General features: G+C 36.1%; 1 protein-coding gene across 4 annotated transcripts in view; it reads right to left on the bottom strand.

Annotated features, from left to right (window-relative positions):
* The window catches only part of DNM3 (dynamin 3), a 579,267-nt gene that overhangs the window by 28,646 nt on the left and 530,259 nt on the right, over positions 1–20,362 (bottom strand). For all 4 annotated transcript variants that reach the window (XM_007165323.2, XM_007165324.2, XM_007165325.2 and 1 more), the window contains one exon: positions 5,871–6,035. In XM_007165323.2, the coding sequence (XP_007165385.1) occupies positions 5,871–6,035 (165 nt within the window). The remainder of the gene's footprint in view (positions 1–5,870; positions 6,036–20,362) is intronic.

The following is a 20,362-nucleotide window of genomic DNA, read 5'->3' as shown; positions in this document are numbered from 1 at the left end:
GAAATGACATTATAAAGGAAAAACCAACTGGACTTGGTGCCGTTTGGATGTGAAGGGCAACAAAGAAAGGAACAAAGACACCTCAGGCATTGAGGTTTGGGTGAGGGGAAGTCAAGGAAAGTCAGATTTAGAGAAGACAGTAAATTTGGCTTAAGAAATATTTCATTCCCCTCCTTGAAGGTTTATTTACTGCCAAACACACTTGCAGGTACCCAAGGAGTCATGCACGCTTGCACAAATCTTCCACTGTGAGGTGTGTGTACCCACTTGGAGAGATGGTGCAACTCCAAACTCAAAACCAGACAAGTTTCCTGGCATTGACCATCAGTTGGGTTAAGCTCTTTTGAAGCTTTACATCTTCCTGGAGTATCACTTAGAACCTATTAAACACAATTTAAAAGAAGATCCTTCCAAGAATAGATTTAAAGCAGCTCTGAATTAAGAAGCAACTGTCAAACAAACCACGAAATAAAATAGTAAGAGCCTGCTTCAGCATTTTGATCAAAGATCTGCCTTGAATCAACTCTTCCACATCAAAATGTTACACACTAAAACTGTAACATAGATGGATAGTTGGATAGTTGCCTACTATCCAAAAGATTTGGCAATGTTCTGAAATAATATGAATAATTTTAGCATGAGAGAAAATGGCAATATAGCACAGTGGTTAAGGGCATATTCTTTGGAATCAGACAGTTCTGAATTTGAGTCCTAGCTCTAACACTTATTGTTCTTGGACAAATAACTTAACCTCTTTGAGTTTCAGATTCCTGATCCGTAAAATGAGGTTAAAGGTAGGAGCTGCCTCAAGAGTTGGTGGAAGGAAAAAAAAATAAAAGAGTTGGTACAAGGATTCAGTGAAAGAGTGCATATAAATTGCCTAGCATGATGCCTAGCATTTAGTCAGTGCTCCATCAACAAAAGCTATTCTTTTTACAGTATATAGTCTAACTTGGCGTTAGGTATGAAGAGGTAGGAAGCTAGTGCAACAGTGCTGGCGTCAAGTGACATAGTTCAACATAAAGCATAAGTTAACGTTTTATTTTGCACTTAAGAAAACTTCTAGAAAGACTCTTCTCCTCCTGCTAGCCTCACTTTCTAATGCTACAACTGGAACAAAGGTGGGGGACTTCGGGGAGTTTCCAGACACTTCAGGGACTTTCTGAGCAGTTTGTATGTCAATGGTACAAATATTTAAACCAAGGATTCTGCACAATTGGAGGGCAAGTGGATCCCTTTTACATGATAGCATTTAGAAAATACCTCACAGAACATGACATAAACTAATTATACTTGGATGTGAGATTTGAAATAATATTTATGCCTTTAATTATAACACCTTATAACCTATACATCTTTGTGTGGTTCACCAAAAAATTCTCACACACAAAACCTCATTCCAGTTCAAACTCTACAGGCTAGATAAACAGGCATTACTGCACCATGTCGTTCTGCTCAGTGTAAAGGAATGTGAGGTCATTAAAAACGTTCCACATGTTTTCCTCTCTTTCTTACTTTAACCCTTCTCTAGCAACCTGCAGTATTTTTGGATCTTTAACTTTCTTTGTCTTTATTACTAAAACCATTTTAAAGCCTTCACAAATAGAAGACGCATTTATAGAGTTTTCATACCATTCAGTTTACTAAGGAGACCATTTCCTTAAAATCTCTTTGTTTTGAGACAGGAGGAACTACAGAATGGGACGGTGATTAACTCTCATTCACATGAATACGCACATAAAAATTTAATTGAGAAGTTTAATTTTGTTTAGTTTTAGAGAGGGACTTGGGTAGAATTTTGTGATTCTTTGAGATCTCACAATTCTCTCATTTCCCCTTAAGGCTGCTTTACATTTCCGAGGGATTTCATTTTGCTAAAGCCCAACGAAGTTTTCCTTCTTTTTTTTTTTTTTTTAAAGTAACATCCTTTGACTCACAAAGGTTGAGAAAAGAAGAGAGACACACACAAAAGTACGTACTGTATGATTCCAAAGTTCAAGAACAGCTAGAACTCATCTACAGTGTAAGAAAGCAGGAGTGTTACCCTTGGTGGGGAGTGATAGGGGAGGGGGAGCAAGAGTGGGGCTTCTGGGTCCTAGTCAGGATCTGTTTCTTGAGCAGGGTGCAGAATTCTTGACCCGTGGAAACAAATCAGTGCTCTGGCATTTAAGATGTACTTTTCCCTCAAATAACGAACATTTAAAATAACACTCTACTTCACACACATTAAAGTTACAGTAAGTTTTGAAACTAGGGCACATGTTACTAATTTTCCAGCAAAGCATCAATGGCCAAGGAGAGTGAACATGGACCTCCAGGGGTCCAGGGGCACAGGCTCCAAGTGTGAAATGCCTCTAGGTTTCATGTTTGGTTCTTAAAATGTTTCATAAAAAACTTTACATTCTATTTTGTATTAGCTGGGTTTGTTTGAATATGAGGAAGGATGTTTTAAACTACTTACTAGTTAAGATACGAAACATTGTTTCTCATATTCAAACAAACCCTAATTAAATCTTCAAGTAAAATGAACCCTCTGGGCGAGTCACTTAAACCTCTTGGGGCCTCAATTTCTTCATTTAGAAACTGGACAAAATCATGAGTACCCAGCAGGTGGCTATTCTGTTCAAACACAGAACTGTGTACCACTTAGCCAGTAATACTTTTCGAATAAAACTGGATCCACTTTCTTGATTCTCTGATGGAGAACTTCCGGTGGTGTGAGCTACAGAGAAGAGGCCATCAAAATATGCTTGCTGTGGGGCGTTATATGTGTGTTTTCTTTAATGTACCGAACAAAACTCTGTTTCTTTGCCCGTAGCCTGTCTAGAACAACCGCCTGTCGTAAACTTGCTATTTCTTTGTGCTGCTGTGACCTGGTATGTTTAAGCAATGAAACAGCTGCTGCATTTCAATAGACAAAGGCTTACAGTATGTCTGAGGGGAGGCATTTATTGCTGGCTTTAAATTTCTTAAACAATTCCATATGGAGACTTGAGTGGCAGAACGCTTAATGTAAACTTTCAAAGGAAACTGCCCACCAAATTCTGAACTTTATGAAAGTTGGCTGCAACATATTCTTTTTCAGAAGGCAGAGTAGTCACTCCCATTTCAAAGAGGAAAGGCCACAGCACCACTTTCAATAGTGATAGTCAACAAATAGAGGACCCGGTTTTAGGCATTTATTGGTTCTGGAGGAACAGCTAGTTTTCTCACCCACAACCATTTATAGAAACAGCAGGGTTAAGTGGATGGAATTCAGAATAAGGAGTCAAAGTATTTGTTTTCTTGTTGTGATTCTATGATTAATTCTCTCACTTGAAGATCTCTTCACTTTAAATAAAAAAAAAAGTCAACACATATGCATGACACAGTGCTGGGTGTTCACTGTGTTTCTGTTCCTTGTACTCAACGGGAATGAACAAATTCTTCTGGAATGAACAAAAAGGGCTCAGACGGTCTGTACAATAAAATGCCATGAGAATATGAGTACATTTTAAAAAAGGGATTTGTATTTTTACATATACATAATTATATATATAAAATTAAAATATATATTATATATATAAAACTATATACTCATATATATAGTAAAAAAGTGGATAAAATAATACACAAAGAAAAGCAGTCATCCTAGATGTGTAAAACTATTTTCTGGTAGATATGAAAAGTTAAATTCAAACAAAGATAACCATAACTTCATAAGAATCCAGCATTACATAATGTTTTTGCTTTCTCCTTATTCCTGTTAATCTCTACTTCAAGGTTTGACCTTGGAGATCAGATCTTAATTGAAGTCTTCTTTCTCATGACTCTTATGTGAGGTCTCCCTGGAGACAATTAGCAGAACTTTACTTCCACGGGTAATACCCTGTAGGTGGGGCTTTCGCCATTTCATGAAGCAAGTGAGCACACCAGTGAGGAGTGAGGGCAATTACCCTCGTGTGTGTGTGTGTGTGTGTGTGTGTGTGTGTGTGTGTGTGTGTGTGTGTGTGTGTGTGTGTGTGTGTGTGTGTCTTGAGAAGGTGAAAGTAGGTTAGATCTGCAACAGGTTTTTTTTTTCCTTTTAACTAATTTATGTCAAGCCACTCCTCACAGCTATAGACAGGAAGTGCTATTTCCTGTGCTGATGATTTAATACAGTGCAGAGCAGAGCAGCGTTTGAACTGATGGCAGCACTAATGACTCTCAGTAAAACAGTGAAAAGATAAATGATACTTAATCAGGAAAATGTTTAAATAAGCAAGTGCCTGGATTCCATGGCAAAACAACCTGAACTCATTTAAGTGAAGTTAAGAGGGTAATTTAAAAAATAGACTATTTGCTTAGTACTTTATATTTTTCAAAATGGCATATAGTCACACTTATGATGTTCTCTGACAACTCTGTGGGGGTAGTTCAGGGTTCTTAGTGTAGTTTTAGAAGTGACTGAGTTCAACTCAGAGGGGCCAAATGATTTGCTTCAGGTCACACAGCAGGCCATTGACCAAGCTTAAGTATATAATTTATAGTTTCCAATATATTTGCAATACATTGCTTACCTGCTGCTGATGCTTCAAACCATCCTACTAACCTTGTTTGAATAAATGAAATGTGTACAAAAATAGAGTGAGTTAAAAACAAGATTGCGCCCGTGACTGTTTGGGGCTTCTTAAAGTCAAGAAACTCATAGATCATGAACAACAAATGGATTGGCATACTTAGAATTTTGAAAGGAATCTTTATATATGGATAATGGCTATTTACAATTCTTAAGTAGGCAGCCATATTAGTTTCTTACAATTATACTTTTCACTGTACTTCCATATATACTATCTTGGGGAACAAATCCCTAAGCCAGGTACTTTTTCTATGATTCATATTTCACATATGGAGGAAATAGGTAGAAAGAAGTTAAGGATTTGTCTTAGGTTAACAGAGTCTGTAGCAGAGCCAAGCATAGAATCCAGGTTTCTCCTAAATTCTAGTGTGGGGCTCTTTTCAGTACTTTACCATCTAATTTTTATTTGTTACAAGCAAATGCTCATAATATATCATTGATTTAAATAAGAAGGTGTCCTTAGAAGATAACTAGGAATAAAATCGTTGGTGTCTCACTTTTCAAGAGTCAGAAAAGCCTGCTATAAAACACCTCATTATATAGCCTATCTTATCTAAAAGATAAGTTCTCAAACAAATTGTGATGTTATTTATACTTTAACAAAGTAGCTACCAAAAGGACCAAACCAGACCATGTAATTTAAGTATCATTTTCTGACTGCTATAAAAATAACCATGAAAAGGGAGAGATTCTATGCAATATAGATCAACTGATGGCTAGTCTAGCAGGCACTTTGAGATCCGTGGCTCTATCATCTTTACCTTAGAAAAGAAAAGGTAACTGACTTTGTAGCCAAGCAGACAGGGCAAAAAGCCCTTTCCCAGGTTAAAATAGCATTCCATAGTTTTTAGAAGGTGAAAATAATCATATTACCATATTCAGTATGTGTGTATATGTAGAAGAGAATAAATATCTTTTGCCTTTAATCTCAAAGTCTAGGAGCCAGGGTATCTGGTTTTATTGCTGGCTTTGCAACTAATTTATACCCTGACTAGAGTATTTTTGCTCTGCTTTACTGTAAGCAAATTCGCACCCTTCTAGAGGAGACAGCCAATAGGGAATACCATTGTACTGTAGCTAGAAGTTTTATGTTTTCTTTCTTAACTTCTCTTACACTCGTCATTCACTTACCACTTGTAATGGAAATTGATAAGCCTAGGTGATAGGTATTTCGACCATCCAGAAAATATCACAAAGAAGCTGAAGAGAATGTGAGCAATTTCCACACTAGGATGGGTTAGAGGTTAAAATGAGACAGTTTATAATCACTTACATTATTGATCATAAGATGCATTATCGTTTTTGGAATTAGGTCTCGGATACATTTGTTGATAATAGACATGTAGGAGTCTACGAGGTTGCGAATGGTCTCCACTTGCCTCTCCAACTGTGGGTCCATGGAAAAGTTTTCTGCTTGGCCATTCTCATCATTTTCAGTCTAACAGAAAGGAAAGCCAAACATGGATTATTTCACATTTATTCAGAAGAGAAAAATACCAGACATTATCAGATGAAAGACTTCTGTTTACTGAATTTGGAATTGTACTACTAGATGGTAACATCTTTATCTTATCAAACAGCCATTAATTCTGAAAAGAGATCAGAACCATGCAATTATTCTACCTTTAGCCTGCCACAATTGAGGAAAAGCAAGGATTGTAATTCTGAATGAATGTTTAGATGGATGACCAGATAAACAGTGCACCTAACAACATACCTCTAGAGAACAATCTAATCTTAAGCCATTTGCAAGCTGGCCAAAGAACTGAATCCAAACATATGATGCAGATGTACACTTCTGGGAGGCGTCTCCAGGGATCCTATAGATTAGAAATAACCTTGGTGTTGTTCTGGAACTCCTAGGTCTGCATTGGAATGGATCAGCACTTGGATCAGTCCAGATTTAAAACTAAATCTCCTAGGCCTGGCCTGGAGCCAAAATAAGAGATATAGGGGATAATTCATTTTTCCATGCTCTTGCTGGAATTTGTTATATAAATTCATGCTTCTGTCATCACTACTAAAGGCTGGCTCAACTGTGAAAAACTTACAATTTTAACTTCTAACTTGTTATTCTTTGAATAAAACAGAACACATCCATACACAAAGCATTTATTTCTGCAACACGAGAGAAGCATCTGTTTTCTATACTATGTGACTTGAGTTAATTAATTTTGGCTTATCCACCAGAGGCTGGGCTGGAATGGCATCTTCATCATTAAGGACTGACCTATTGGCTTGGCATTGAAATCAATTTAGAACAAATGGTCTCCATTTCAAGTCAGGTTGAACCATCTAAGCCCCAGAACATGATACAAATATTGTTAGTGGTCTGGCTACTTTCTAGCTTTGGAAAGATTTAATTATGAATGCAAAAAATAAAAGGGGGAAATAATTTATTGCTTCCAATGTGGACATGAAGTACTTTTCTTTGGAAATGTACATACTTTGATCTGCTGGGTTTTTAATCATCCAATCAGTTCTCGGCAAAGCACTGTGCTGAATCGCTTAAAGAGATCTATAAATAACCATTAACTTTCGATCAATATGCATGTGTGAAAGGCATATTTGTAGGCCACAAAAATCAACAATAACAAAGGTAGAAATTAGTTCTAAACATTTATAAAGGCTTCTGTTGCTCTTCTAACACCTTAAAAATATTAAAATAATATGTGCTCACTCTAAAACACAATGGTCACTTTCCAATCCTGAGAGTCTGGCCCCATACTTCAGGGTGACAACTGGAGGACATTTCTTTTTTTTTTTTAACATCTTTATTAGAGTATAATTGCTTTACAATGGTGTGTTAGTTTCTGCTTTATAACAAAGTGAATCAGCTATACTTATACATATATCCCTGTATCTCCTCCCTCTTGTGTCTCCCTCCCACCCTCCTTATCCCACCCCTCTAGGTGGTCACAAAGCACTGAGCTGATCTCCCTGTGCGGCTGCTTCCCACTAGCTATCTATTTTACATTTGGTAGTATATATAAGTCCATGCCACTCTCTCACTTCATCCCAGCTTACCCTTCCCCCTCTCCGTATCCTCAAGTCCATTCTCTATGTGTGCATCTTTATTCCTGTGCTGCCCCTAGGTTCTTCAGAACCCCCCCCCCCTTTTTTTTTTTAGATTCCATATATATGTGTTAGCATACGGTATTTGTTTTTCTCTTTCTGACTTACTTCACTCTGTATGACAGACTCTAGGTCCATCCACCTCACTACAAAACAACTCAGTTTCATTCATTTTTATGGCTGAGTAATATTCCATTGTATATATGTGCCACATCTTCTTTATCTATTCATCTGTCGATGGACACTTAGGTTGCTTCCATGTCCTGGCTATTGTAAATAGAGCTGCAATGAACATTTTGGTACATGATTCTTTTTGAATTATGGTTTTCTCAGGGTATATGCCCAGTAGTGGGCTTGCTGGGTCATATGGTAGTTCTATTTTTAGTTTTTTAAGGAACCTCCATACTGTTCTCCATAGTGGCTGTATCAATTTATATTCTCACCAACAGTGCAAGAGGGTTCCCTTTTCTCCACACCCTATCCAGCATTTATTGTTTGTAGACTTTTTGATGACGGCCATTCTGACTGGTGTGAGGTGATACCTCATTGTAGTTTTGATTTGCATTTCTCTAATGATTAGTGATGTTGAGCATTCTTTCATGTGTTTGTTGGCAATCTGTATATCTTCTTTGGAGAAATGTCTATTTAGTTCTTCTGCCCATTTTTGGATTGGGTTGTTTTTTTGATATTGAGCTGCATGAGCTGCTTGTAAATTTTGGAGATTAATCCTTTGTCAGTTGCTTCATTTGCAAATATTTTCTCCCATTCTGAGGGTTGTCTTTTTGTCTTGTTTATGGTTTCCTTAGCTGTGCAAAAGCTTTTAAGTTTCATTAGGTCCCATTTGTTTATTTTTGTTTTTATTTCCATTTCTCTAGGAGGTGGGTCAAAAAGGATCTTGCTGTGATTTATATCAGAGTGTTCCGCCTATGTTTTCCTCTAAGAGTTTTATAGTGTCTGGACTTACATTTAGGTCTTTAATCCATTTTGAGTTTATTTTTGTGTATGGTGTTAGGGAGTGTTCTAATTTCATTCTTTTACATGTAGCTGTCCAGTTTTCCCAGCACCACTTACTGAAGAGGCTGTCTTTTCTCCATAGTATATTCTTGCCTCCTTTATCAAAACTAAGGTGAACCATATGTGTGTGGGTTTATCTCTGGACTTTCTATACTGCTCCACTGATCTATATTTCTGTTTTTGTGCCAGTACCATACTGTGGAGGGCATTTCTGTGGCATCTTACTGCTACTACAGCAAGAGAGAGGATTGGAAGTTTCAAAAATGAAAGTTGTTTCCCTATACCATTTCTTTTTAAATGGTCTTTGGTGACTGAAAGAATTAAATCAAGTAGTTTCTTATTTTTATTATTAATTTGTAATATAAGCACAATAGGATCTGGGATAAATAGGTAAAAAGCTAAGGCCATAGAGTGGTAAAGTGATAGAGGGAAGGTCAGCCATGGCAGTGAAAAACCAATTGTTTTCCCAAACATCTTTCCAGGGCATAAAAACCACTGCAGATTGTGTTCCATGCTGAGTCCAAATTCTAAGAATCGGTGGTAACTGCGATGTTGTTTTAAGGGTATTGTATTTGAAAGTAAAAACTTTAGGTTCAAATTCAGGCTTTATCATGTAGTAGTTGTGTGGCCACACCTCACTTATTTAATGTAACTGAGACTCAGCTTCCCCATCTTTAAAATGGGAATACACTTCTCTGGAAAACTTGTGGAAGTTAAATGAGATAATGCATATGAAGTAACCTAGCCAAGGGCCTTGTGGGTGCTCAATAATGTTAGTTTCTTTCTTTCCTTTCTGAATATTCATGGAATGAGTTAGAGAGCCGCTTGACTCTCAACACACATTATGGAAATTTAAGTTGAAAAATTTGAGCACAAGACATTTTCAATTCCAACCATATAAAAATGGCAAACTGTATTTTTTTATACCACCATGTTTTCTGCAAGCTAGTCCCTTTGCCTGGAATCCCCTCCTCCCATCTGTGAAGATCTTTCATCTTTCAAAACCCAGCTCCACCATCACCTCTTCTAGACAAACTCCCGATGGCCCTCAGACCCTCCACCGCTCCCCGTACTGTACTTCATCTGTTTTCTTGTACTACTGTTTATTATTTTATCCAGCCTAGTTTTATACTTCTTCCCTATTAGACTCTGGGGTCTTGTTTATCTCTCCCTTCTCAGCACCTAGAACAGAGCTTGATGCACCAGAGAAAGAGGAGAAGGAGGAGGAGCTGACACTACAAAAGGGTTTACCTAAATCAAGAAAGCTGCCTCAGTGCATTTCAGGATCTCCAAGAGTGCCTACTTGTTACAAAAATTGGAGATGAGAGAAACCTCAAGTTGATGAGTTAGGATCCACTACTACTTGATCATAGTGAGGATGATAAAATGATGATGAAATTATGTATATAAGTGAGACCACATGACCTACAGCTTTGTGATGAAAACATCTTTTACATAAAGCAATATAAACCTCCATAATGGATAAAGTACAATTCAGTTTGTCTCTCTGATCTGAAACATACTGGGATTTTGCTGTTGTATTTAACAAAAGGGGGTGATGGCATTTCAGCATCAACATACTACCTCTCCCAGGAACATTTATTGAGCACTTACTGTGTTCTAGATACTGTGATAAGCACTTTACATAGAAGATCCACACCACAACCTTAGGAGGTGGGTACCATTGTTATTGTCAACCTAAGAGCATGCTGAGGCTCTGAGAGCTGAAACGTGTTCAATAAGTGTAAGATGAATATAATGTGAATCCATTTCTGTTTTTCCTTAGGTATAAAAAAATCAAGAAATATTATGAAACAGGGGAAAATCTATAATATATCAAGTTAGTTTCACAGATAAAATAATAAATGTAGAAAGAGTTTCTAGGAAAAAGATGTCATTTTAAATACTGATATTTGTTAAAAAAAAATAAATGATTGAGCCAGAAGAGAAAACCAGAATAAACAGCATTTATTAAAAGAACCTCTAGGAACATGAAACACCAGGAAAATTATACCACCATTCTTATTTTCATATAGAAACACTGAATTTTCCCACTTCACACTATTCTTAACATTTAGCCTTGCTTTAATTTCTGCATATAAAAATATGCAAAAGACATTGACATTCACTTTTTGAAATCAGATGCAAATAATAAACAAAGCATTGGAGTGAATGGAGAACACTGAACGGTTTAATTCTCAACATTAAAAAAAGAGAAACATTCCAGAATAACCAGTAAAACAATTAGAAATTCTCTTTAGTTTTTGGAAATACTAGTAGGCGTGTAGTCACATGCAAATCTTAACTACTCTGATAATACCATGGGCATGATGGGGACTCATAGAATTCAAAATGCAAATTTAATTTCTTTTCTCATTTTAGAAAGAAAGAAGGAGTAACTTCCCCTTCCAGTATGTCTAAGATGAATGGGGACAATGTACATATGTGGAACTTTTCTTTTAACTGAGTAACTGCAGAGAGCAAATACTCCCTTTTCTCTAACTCCAGTCTTAAGCAAATTCTCTTTCATTCTCTTTTCTGTATGAATACTGAGTATGACTATGTATTATTTTCTTTGTTTAAACTATAGGATTGCAATAGGATTCTTTGCAGTCTAAGCACTGAAGTGACAGCTGTTTATCATTATCCTCATCAAGGGAATGTAAAATAAAAATAGTAATTTGTCTCTGATCTTTGAGGCAAAAAAGAATGGTCTGCAAACATTTAACCTTTTATGTGCAGGTTCATTGATGCTGTTTACAAAATGTGAATAATATTGTGAAAACCAGCTTTCTTCTGAAAAATAACAATGGACAGCCTTCCTATTGTAAATTTTTTCTAAATAGCTTTTGAGAAATCTAATGCAATTTAAACAATCAAAAATAGCAACTTAGCACTATAAATGTAAACTTGTTTATAAAAATTAATATTAATTTCACAGTATTCAAGAAACAGGCTGCTTTACAAAATTTTAATTTAAAAGCTTTCTCCTAAAGACTTGAAACTTTAACAGGTGAAAGAATGATAGAGCCAAATCAGAAATAATTCCCACGATACCTCAAAGCATCCACTATAGAAGCTCTGGGCTTGATCAGGATATCTATTTTTCATATGTTTTGTTTCTGTCTCCTTCCTTTCCTTAAAGCTCTTACTTAATTATGTCACAGGCTTCTTTGAGGATCATTGAAACCATTTAAATAAGGCTGGTGACTGCAACTCTTTAAAAGTAGAATAATAGAAATCTGAAGTATCCTGGCAATAATATGCACATAAACATACTATTGAGCTAAAGGGGAGTTTGCTGCATCTCTTCTCAGCAGTGGAGAACTTTGGGAGTTAATCTACAGATCTACACAAGTGATTTTTCCAGATAACCAATGCTTGCCCCTTTTAAAGCATCTTATTATTGTTATACAATTCTCCACTCCCTTTAAAAAAAGGGTAAAAAATATAATTTAACTTTTCTTAGTGAAGCAGGTTGTCATTCTGAAAATACTGTTTCCATGGTAATGCTGCTTTGAATTTTCTAGCCCCACAATATGGAGAATGTTTCACTAAGAACCTTCCCCCACTCCCAGTCATTCACTTCTAATTTGCAGAGGCTAGAAAGGCAGGCAATGAAACTTGTAAAAAAAAAAAAAAAAAAAAAAGGGAGAAACATGTTCCAGGAAGCCTTTGAGGATAGTCTAGGCTACAGTCTGGTACTTTGAGGCACGTATTTCATTATTATTTCAACATAATAAGTTCATATTTATGAACTTATCTGTTCTCTGGAGAATGCTAATACACAGTCTCACTAAAGATTATAAAATAGTATGTGATTCAGTGTTACATTGCTTAGTGGAGTTTATAGATGCTGTAAGAATTCAGAGAAGCAGAAGATCAGGGAGGCTGGGATGGGGAGTTACAATGGTCCCACTCTAATGATTTAACTTTACTTCACAACATTCTCTAATAATTGAGAAATCTAATGCAATTAGATTAAGGGAGAGAGAGATGAGTCAAAAAATAATCCATCTTCATCCTCTCTATTCTATCACAGGTCTTGCCATCCCTCCTCTTTTGGTAGACCAAATATAAATTTGGGAAGCCTCCTCTCCTCCACTTTCAGTTCTGGTGGTTAGATGGGACCTCACTGATAGGGCCAAGTCCCCCCAGATACCCATCTGGCCTGGCCTCTGCGATGACAGATGGCAACGTGACCAAGCAAAGCCAATCACAGCACATTTGTCAGAACTGTTAGGAAGGAGACGTTCCTTTTCAGTTAGGATGAAAACGTTTTAAGATGTAAGCCTGAGGGCTAGCCTGCCTCAGAGAGAAGAGGGGTCAAACCTGCCAGTGAATGAAGTCAACAGAGAGAACTGCATAGCTGAGACATGGAGAGGGGCAGATATTTAAAGACATTATTGGAATGTCTGGATCCAGCTGGGACAGCTCTATCTACCTCTGGATTATGTAGTTACACCAGTCAGTAAATGGTTTTGTTATTTTTAAAAAGTTGAGTACACTTGAATTTAATTTCTGTTACTTATGCCCTAAAGAGTCCAAATGAATAAAACACTTAGATATTCATGATGTTCTCTCAGCCTAAAACTTTTTTCTTACACCTCCACCTGTTCGTCCTTCACGGTTTAGCGCAAATGTAACACATCTTTGAATGCTGCAGGTAAAACACAACACCCTCTGAACATCCAGTTTAGATTTTTTATCCTTTGTCTTGTATCTTTGTTAGGTATGTAAATGTCCATTTCCCTAACCAAAATGAAAGTTTCCTGAAGGCAGGGATCATAATGGTTGATGGCAAATCCACAAGAAAAAGGTGAAAGTTATAGGGCTAAAATGATGCTCAGACAATCCTTAGAGGATACCATTACTACACTGATACATTCTTGTTACATTACTACATATACTAGTTAATGGGCTATATTTTTCTTTTTTTCTTCAACCAAATTGGTAGACTGACTTCTACCATATGGAAACATTTCTACATTGAAAGTTATGATGAAAAAAAATCTCACTAAATGACAGTAAAATGTCAGATAGTTTTCAAACTGATTTACATTCACTGACCCATTTAATCCTACAGCAACCTTATGAAGTAGATATTATTATTATTGTTGTTATTGTTGTTATTTGCATTTTACAGATGAGGAGACTGAGAAGCAAACTCACTTGCTTAAAGTCACTTAGTTAATAAGTGGTACAGCGGGGATTCCATACAGATATTCCAATTGCAGAATGTATTCTCTTAACTGCTATATAATATTACCTCTTCTCCATTCTTGATTAGGGTGGGGTTGATACTCACCCCACCAACAAAAGTGATCTACAAATACCTTGAAATGAAAGATGTACTTCCAAATGCTACTAGGATGACCAAATATAGTCCTGTGAGAAATGCCTTATAGACGTAAAACAATTCTTCATGATGTTGGTCACAATGAAAGCCCTTCTGTGATTCAGAGTGATTCTTTTGGTGCTGCTAATTCTATAACGTCACTATCATCACAAATGTTTCATACTCAAGTAACCAAATATTATGATCACAAGAAAAATCTTAGTGGTTTCATTTGTAAGAAGATAATACCTGAAGACTAGGAACAAAAATGATCATTTCAAAAGAGTAATCTATGCTTTTGGAATTCTACTTTTCTTATCTAAAATGCATAACTGCAGGGAAATTTCAAGTTATTACATCCATCATACCATTTGTTTAACAGATATTCTTAAAGCTCATTCATTTTAGAATCAGGGTATTAAGGGATTATAAGGTCTATGCAATGAAACATTGGGTCTTGTTATAAAGACTGAAAGATGGACAAAGATGTGAAAGAAAAATCATAAATATTATAAAACAAAATCTATCTATTGTTTCGTTCTTCAGAAATGTTTACATGGATGAGTACTGATGCATCACAGTAAAGTTAATAAAGCCTTAGAGAAAGCAGGGGCAATAAAATTCAAGTATTATGAAAGCATTAATTTAGTTCTTCCTTACATTATGAGGTAAATAATCTTAAAAGTTCAATATAAATACAGTATCACTTGCTTTACATGCAAAAACATGTAAAAAACAAACGAAAAAGAATGCAGTGGATTACAAACACACAATGGTAAAATGCTTTAGGTAGAATCGTTACTTCTTTCAAGAGTGTAGGGAAAAAAAGGAAGCCTTTAAAGAAGCAGCTACAGTCAAGGGTTTTAAATTTCTCCAAGGTCCACTGAACACTGTAGTTGATAAAGCTGTCAACCACAGAATTCTACTGCAGAATTCCCAAAGGCCTCAAGATAACTTTTTCATCCATCCCTACAAATGAATTAGTGAATACACCTTGAGGGCCCAACAGCCTTACCAGATGATCCAGATAAAACATCTAAAAGCTGTTTTAGACAATTTAGATTAGTTTCTGTTAATATGAGAGATGAAAGTAAGATCAGAAGAAATTCGCCATGTTGAGATATTGCAAATTTCTTGTTTCCAACGTTCAAAGGTGGAACATTTCTGGTGACAGCACTGGACCACATCTGTCTGGGTCATAAAATAGACAGCACATACATTGGAATTGGAAAGTTACTTCCAAAGTTGCCAAAAACAGAACTCCTGTCTTTGTAGATAGTCGTTCCCAATTAACAAATACTCTAAAATGTAAGGAAGTTTGTCTCAATTTAGGCAAAATTTCAGTTTGCAGAAAATAGAAATTCATGAAGATGATAAAAATAAAATATACTGTAGATGCTGAAACTACTGATATTGAAAGTAAGATTGATTGGACAAAGAGCTATATACCAGAAGTTATAACCATTGAGTCTGGAGTTTGTCTTTTGTTACTTCTCTCCATCCCTCTTCTGAAACTCTGTGTGTGTGTGTGTGTGTGTGTGTGTGTGTGTGTGTGTGTGTGTGTGTGTGTGTGTGTGTGTTGCCTGCTTACCAATATGGAGGATGGAACATATATTTAAAACAAAACTTACTTTGCTTCACCTTAATACTGATATTTGCTTCAGCTATCAAATCCTGTCTACTTTTCACAGAGTGGTGAAAGTTAAGAGAGACAAGATGACTTAAAGATCAGCAACTTACGGTTTCATTTATAATAAAAATTAAAACTCTTCTAAGGTAAATTTATGAAAAGGTGCAATTACTATTAGAAAAATTCTATAGTATTTTAAAGTTTGTATACATGAGATTGTACTGAGGGCTGTGTTAATAAAATTTGTAAACATGACTTGAAGTATAAGAGAAAAATTGATGTGGTTTCTTAAAATCTTTCTTCCCCTAGACTGTTTTAAAAGTAGTTTAGGAGCAGATATCAGACTACAACCACTAACAGATGTTGATCAATCAATCTACAGTTCCAAATAATGTTTTTTATGACCAGATCAAGTTGTTCCTTTACAGAATAACAAGGTAACTTTAGATTAGAGATATAAATATTGCTAAGAAAATGTACTAATGCATGTATTCACAGTTTCCCCCGAATTTCCCTTTTTCCTAACCATGGCTTCAAAATTCCCAGAAATGTTATTATTAGTGAGTACTATGATATTCCCTCTGCCAATTGTTTATGTCTACTCAATCCATATAAACACTTTCAAAGTAAAATAGATATAATGATTTCTGAATTAAAGAGTTGTGGTTCAATAATGTATTAAAAACACAGACACAGTCACTTCTTTTAGCTCTGAAATGACCAGGCAGTCAAGGAAGACATACACATTTGCTGATCAAAAGAGAAACACAATAGCATTATCTGCATCATTTCTAGGAAAACAGACCAAAAAAATAACTGTCAATAATTTTTAAATGCATTCACGGACACCATCTCAGTTGATTCCCAAAACAATCTTATGAGAGAGAAGTATGGGAAGGAATAAAGGAGGTGATCAAGTTAGACCACTTGGTTCTACCACTTACTAATTCTGTGTCCTTGGGCAGGTTAATTAATCTCTGGGTCCTTCAGTTTTCTGTCAAATAGAGTAATAATGGTACCTATTATCATTATTACCTTTCAAAGGGTTGTTGTGTGGATTACATAAATTACTAGGGTAGAATTCAGAAGAGTGCCTGGCACATAATAAACCCTCAATAAATTTTAGCCATTATTATTCACTAAGGAAGAAGAAATTAAAGCACAGAGAGGGAAAAAGATGTACCTGAGATCATAAAGAGAGGAAGATCCAAATGGAACTCTGACCTAATTTTCCTTGTGTACATTTCATGATCTTTATATACCATCTCACTGCTTTTGCTCATTAGCAATACCTCAGTAAAACTGAGTATTGGGCCTCCCTGGTGGCACAGTGGTTGAGAATCTGCCTGCCAATGCATGGGACGCGGGTTCGAGCCCTGGTCTGGGAAGATCCCACATGCGCGGAGCAACTAGGCCTGTGAGCCACAATTACTGAGCCTGCGCGTCTGGAGTCTGTGCTCCGCAACAAGAGAGGCCGCGATAATGAGGGGCCCGCGCACCGTGATGAAGAGTGGCCCCCACTTGCCGCAACTGGAGAAAGCCCTCACACAGAAACGAAGACCCAACACAGCCATAAATAAATAAATAAATAAATAAATAAATAAATAAATAAATAAATAAATAAAATTTAAAAAAACAAAACAAAACAAAAAACTGAGTATTAAAAGTGGAATTAAATAGAAAGTGAGAAATTTATTCATAATTAGAACTTTTTCTTACTCCTCCAACAGGTGATGGATACAGTGTTTTAACACTCCAAAGATATAAAATACAGTGCAGACCAATAGAAATATAATGCAAGCCACATTTCTGTGGCCACATTAAAAAAAGTAAAGCAAAATAAGTGAAGTGCATTTGAACAATGTTTTATTTAACAAAATACATCCAAAATATTATCATTTTGACATATGTTTATGGGCTAAGTTGGATCTCCTCAAAATTCCTTTGTTGAAGTCCTAACTCCCAGTATCTCAGAATGGGACTGCATTTGGAGATAGAGTCTTTAAAGAGGTAATTAAGTTAAAATGAGACCATTAGGGTATTATGCTTCATCCAGTATGACTGGTGTCTTTCTAAGGAGAGAAAATTTGGACATAGGCACACACAGAAGGAAGACCAGATGATAACAGAGGGAAGATGGCCACCTATAAGCCAGTAAGAAAGGCCTCAGACGAAACCAATTCTGCTGACACATTGAGCTCAGATTTCTACCTTCCAGAATTGTGAGAAAATAAATTTCTGTTGTTTAGGCCACCTAGTATGTGGTAGTTTGTTATGGCAGCACCAGAAAACTGATACAATGTATAATTAATATAAACATCATTAGATAGTTTCCTCCCTCCCTTCTTCCCTCCCTCCCTCCCTTCCGTCCTTCCTTACTTCTTTCTTTCCTTCCTTCTTTAGTTCTTTTTCTGTTTTTTTCCCACCATGTCTTTGAAATCCAGTGTGTATTTTACACTTACAGCACATCTCAATTTGGACTAGGCACAGTTCAAGTGCTCAGTAACCATAGTGGTTACCTCATTGGACAGTGTAGACACAAGTGTAGGTACATGGTATTATATTTTTCTAAATAAAGGTTTCTTTTTAAGTTCTAAAGAAATTCTGCTCATTTAGAAAACTTTATAAATGGTTACACAGTAACAATCCTGTTCTTAAGTTCCAGTTCCACTGTTAAACAATATTGCTGACTCATGCTGCTAAAAATATTCACATTAGACTGATATTCTCAGAATGGCTCCCTGATAAATCCTATGTTTCCTGGTTAAGTGTACAAAAGTTTTATTTCCTTTTGGTTATAGTGTCAAGTGAGACTTTGAGAGAGCATAAAATGATCTCATTAAGGTAATCAGTTGTGCACTTAATTTTAACTTTTATTGAGATACTGTCAGTATGGAGATGGAGTTTAATGAGCATTTACCGCTTTAAGGTGACAAGAATAGAGAATAATATGCTTTACAGATATCCACTTGAAATCATGAAGGTATTGGTATCACACTCAATTCTCATTCATCCATGAATGAGAATTTTCTAATCTGTGGATTTTCCAGATAGTCAGCTGGGATCTGATTTTAGTTTAATGACAATTTTGTTGCTCATGAATATCCTAATCTCAGAGCCAAGATTCTCCTTCTTCCCCAAATCAGAGAAATTTGTTAATCATCAGTGTTTCATTGAAAAATTTGTCAGAGAGCTAAGATTGAATTTACTAATTAAACTGATAATGGGGAAAGCCTGTGGAATTTTGTTTTCATCCAGGACTGTTTTCGTACATCTCAATGCATATCTACTGAAGGCTGATGTTAACTGGAATATAACCAAATGGTTTTTAAAGCCACTACTCTTGTGATAAACGCTACATCGCTAAGGACTGTAACTGCTCACACCCGGTGTTTGGTGGTTTTTACTCTTCTGTACGCACTCATCTACAGAATGTACAACTCAAAGTTGTACTTGGAAACTGGCATAATCTTTAGGTAAAAACAGGTAAAATACAGAGCAGGATTTACATAACTTTCTAAAGCATTGTTTTTCAACTTGCGGTTTGTGGATATATTCCTGAGGAGAAATTTTTTTCAATGACAAAGTAAAAATTGTGTGTTTTTGCTTTACTATAATTAAAAAAACTGCAATGACCTCAATGACTCCATTTGTTTTTTTACCATTTCATGCATTAATATTTCAATTGGTATTTCTAAAAGATTAAGGACTCCTTTTCAAAAAAACATAACCATAGTACCATTGTCACCTCAAAAATATTTAACAAGAATTTCTTAACATCAGTGACTCTTAAAAAAATCTATTTATTTGGGAAATTTTAAATACGTGTAAAAGTAGAGAGAGTGGAGAGAATAATATAAATTAACCTGGAGGTGCTCATTACTCAGCTTCAGTAATTCACCACATGGACATCCTTGTTCTATCTTCCTCAACTATTTTGAGGCAAACTCCAACATCATATAATTTTATCTGTAAATATGTCAGTGTGTATTCCTAAAAGAAAAGGACCCTTAACAATCATAACCACAATACTGTTATCACACCTAAAAATATTAATAATTTCTCAACATTACAAATATTCAGTGTTCACATTACATTTCCCCAGTTGTCTTTGAAAAAAATTTTTTTAAGTTTATATCCAGCATAGAAGACTGTGAGATGGTTATCTATGTGATAACCTTCCCTCGACCATCAGAATTGATCTCTCCCTCCTACACATTTATTGCTTATTTAAAAATAAGAGAGATTGTGATTTACTCGGTCTGGGATGAGGCCTGGAGCACCTGCGATTTTTTTTAATTGTCCTAGGTTGAGAACCCCTGCAGATATAGATCTGGGAAAAGCAGAAGGGGTGAGGGGATTGAAGGTTCTACGGAGGACAGGGTACAGGATGAAGTAAAAATGCTATTTACGGTCTGATGCCTGAAAATTCCCAGGAAAAAGAAAGGCCTGACTTTACATAAAAGAAAGTATCTATGTTTTAAGATCCAAATGTGATCTCAGCTAGTTTCCACTGGACAGACGTCACCATTCCCTGACAGTCATAATTGGCACTGTGGTAGATAGAGGGTGGACGGTAAAGGAAAAGTTACCAAAAAAAAGTTATTTCAAAAAGAAAGTTGCCGATCCCAGAACAGGCCTGTAGGGTCCTTCTGAGCCTCAGTGAGACCAAGGAGAGACAAGTACTGAGAGGACACGGGATCCTTGG

The sequence above is a fragment of the Balaenoptera acutorostrata genome, chromosome 1 (genome assembly GCF_949987535.1).
Source record: "Balaenoptera acutorostrata chromosome 1, mBalAcu1.1, whole genome shotgun sequence".
NCBI classification, from domain to species: Eukaryota; Metazoa; Chordata; class Mammalia; order Artiodactyla; family Balaenopteridae; genus Balaenoptera; species Balaenoptera acutorostrata.
This window is presented reverse-complemented; position numbering and strand designations above follow the sequence as displayed.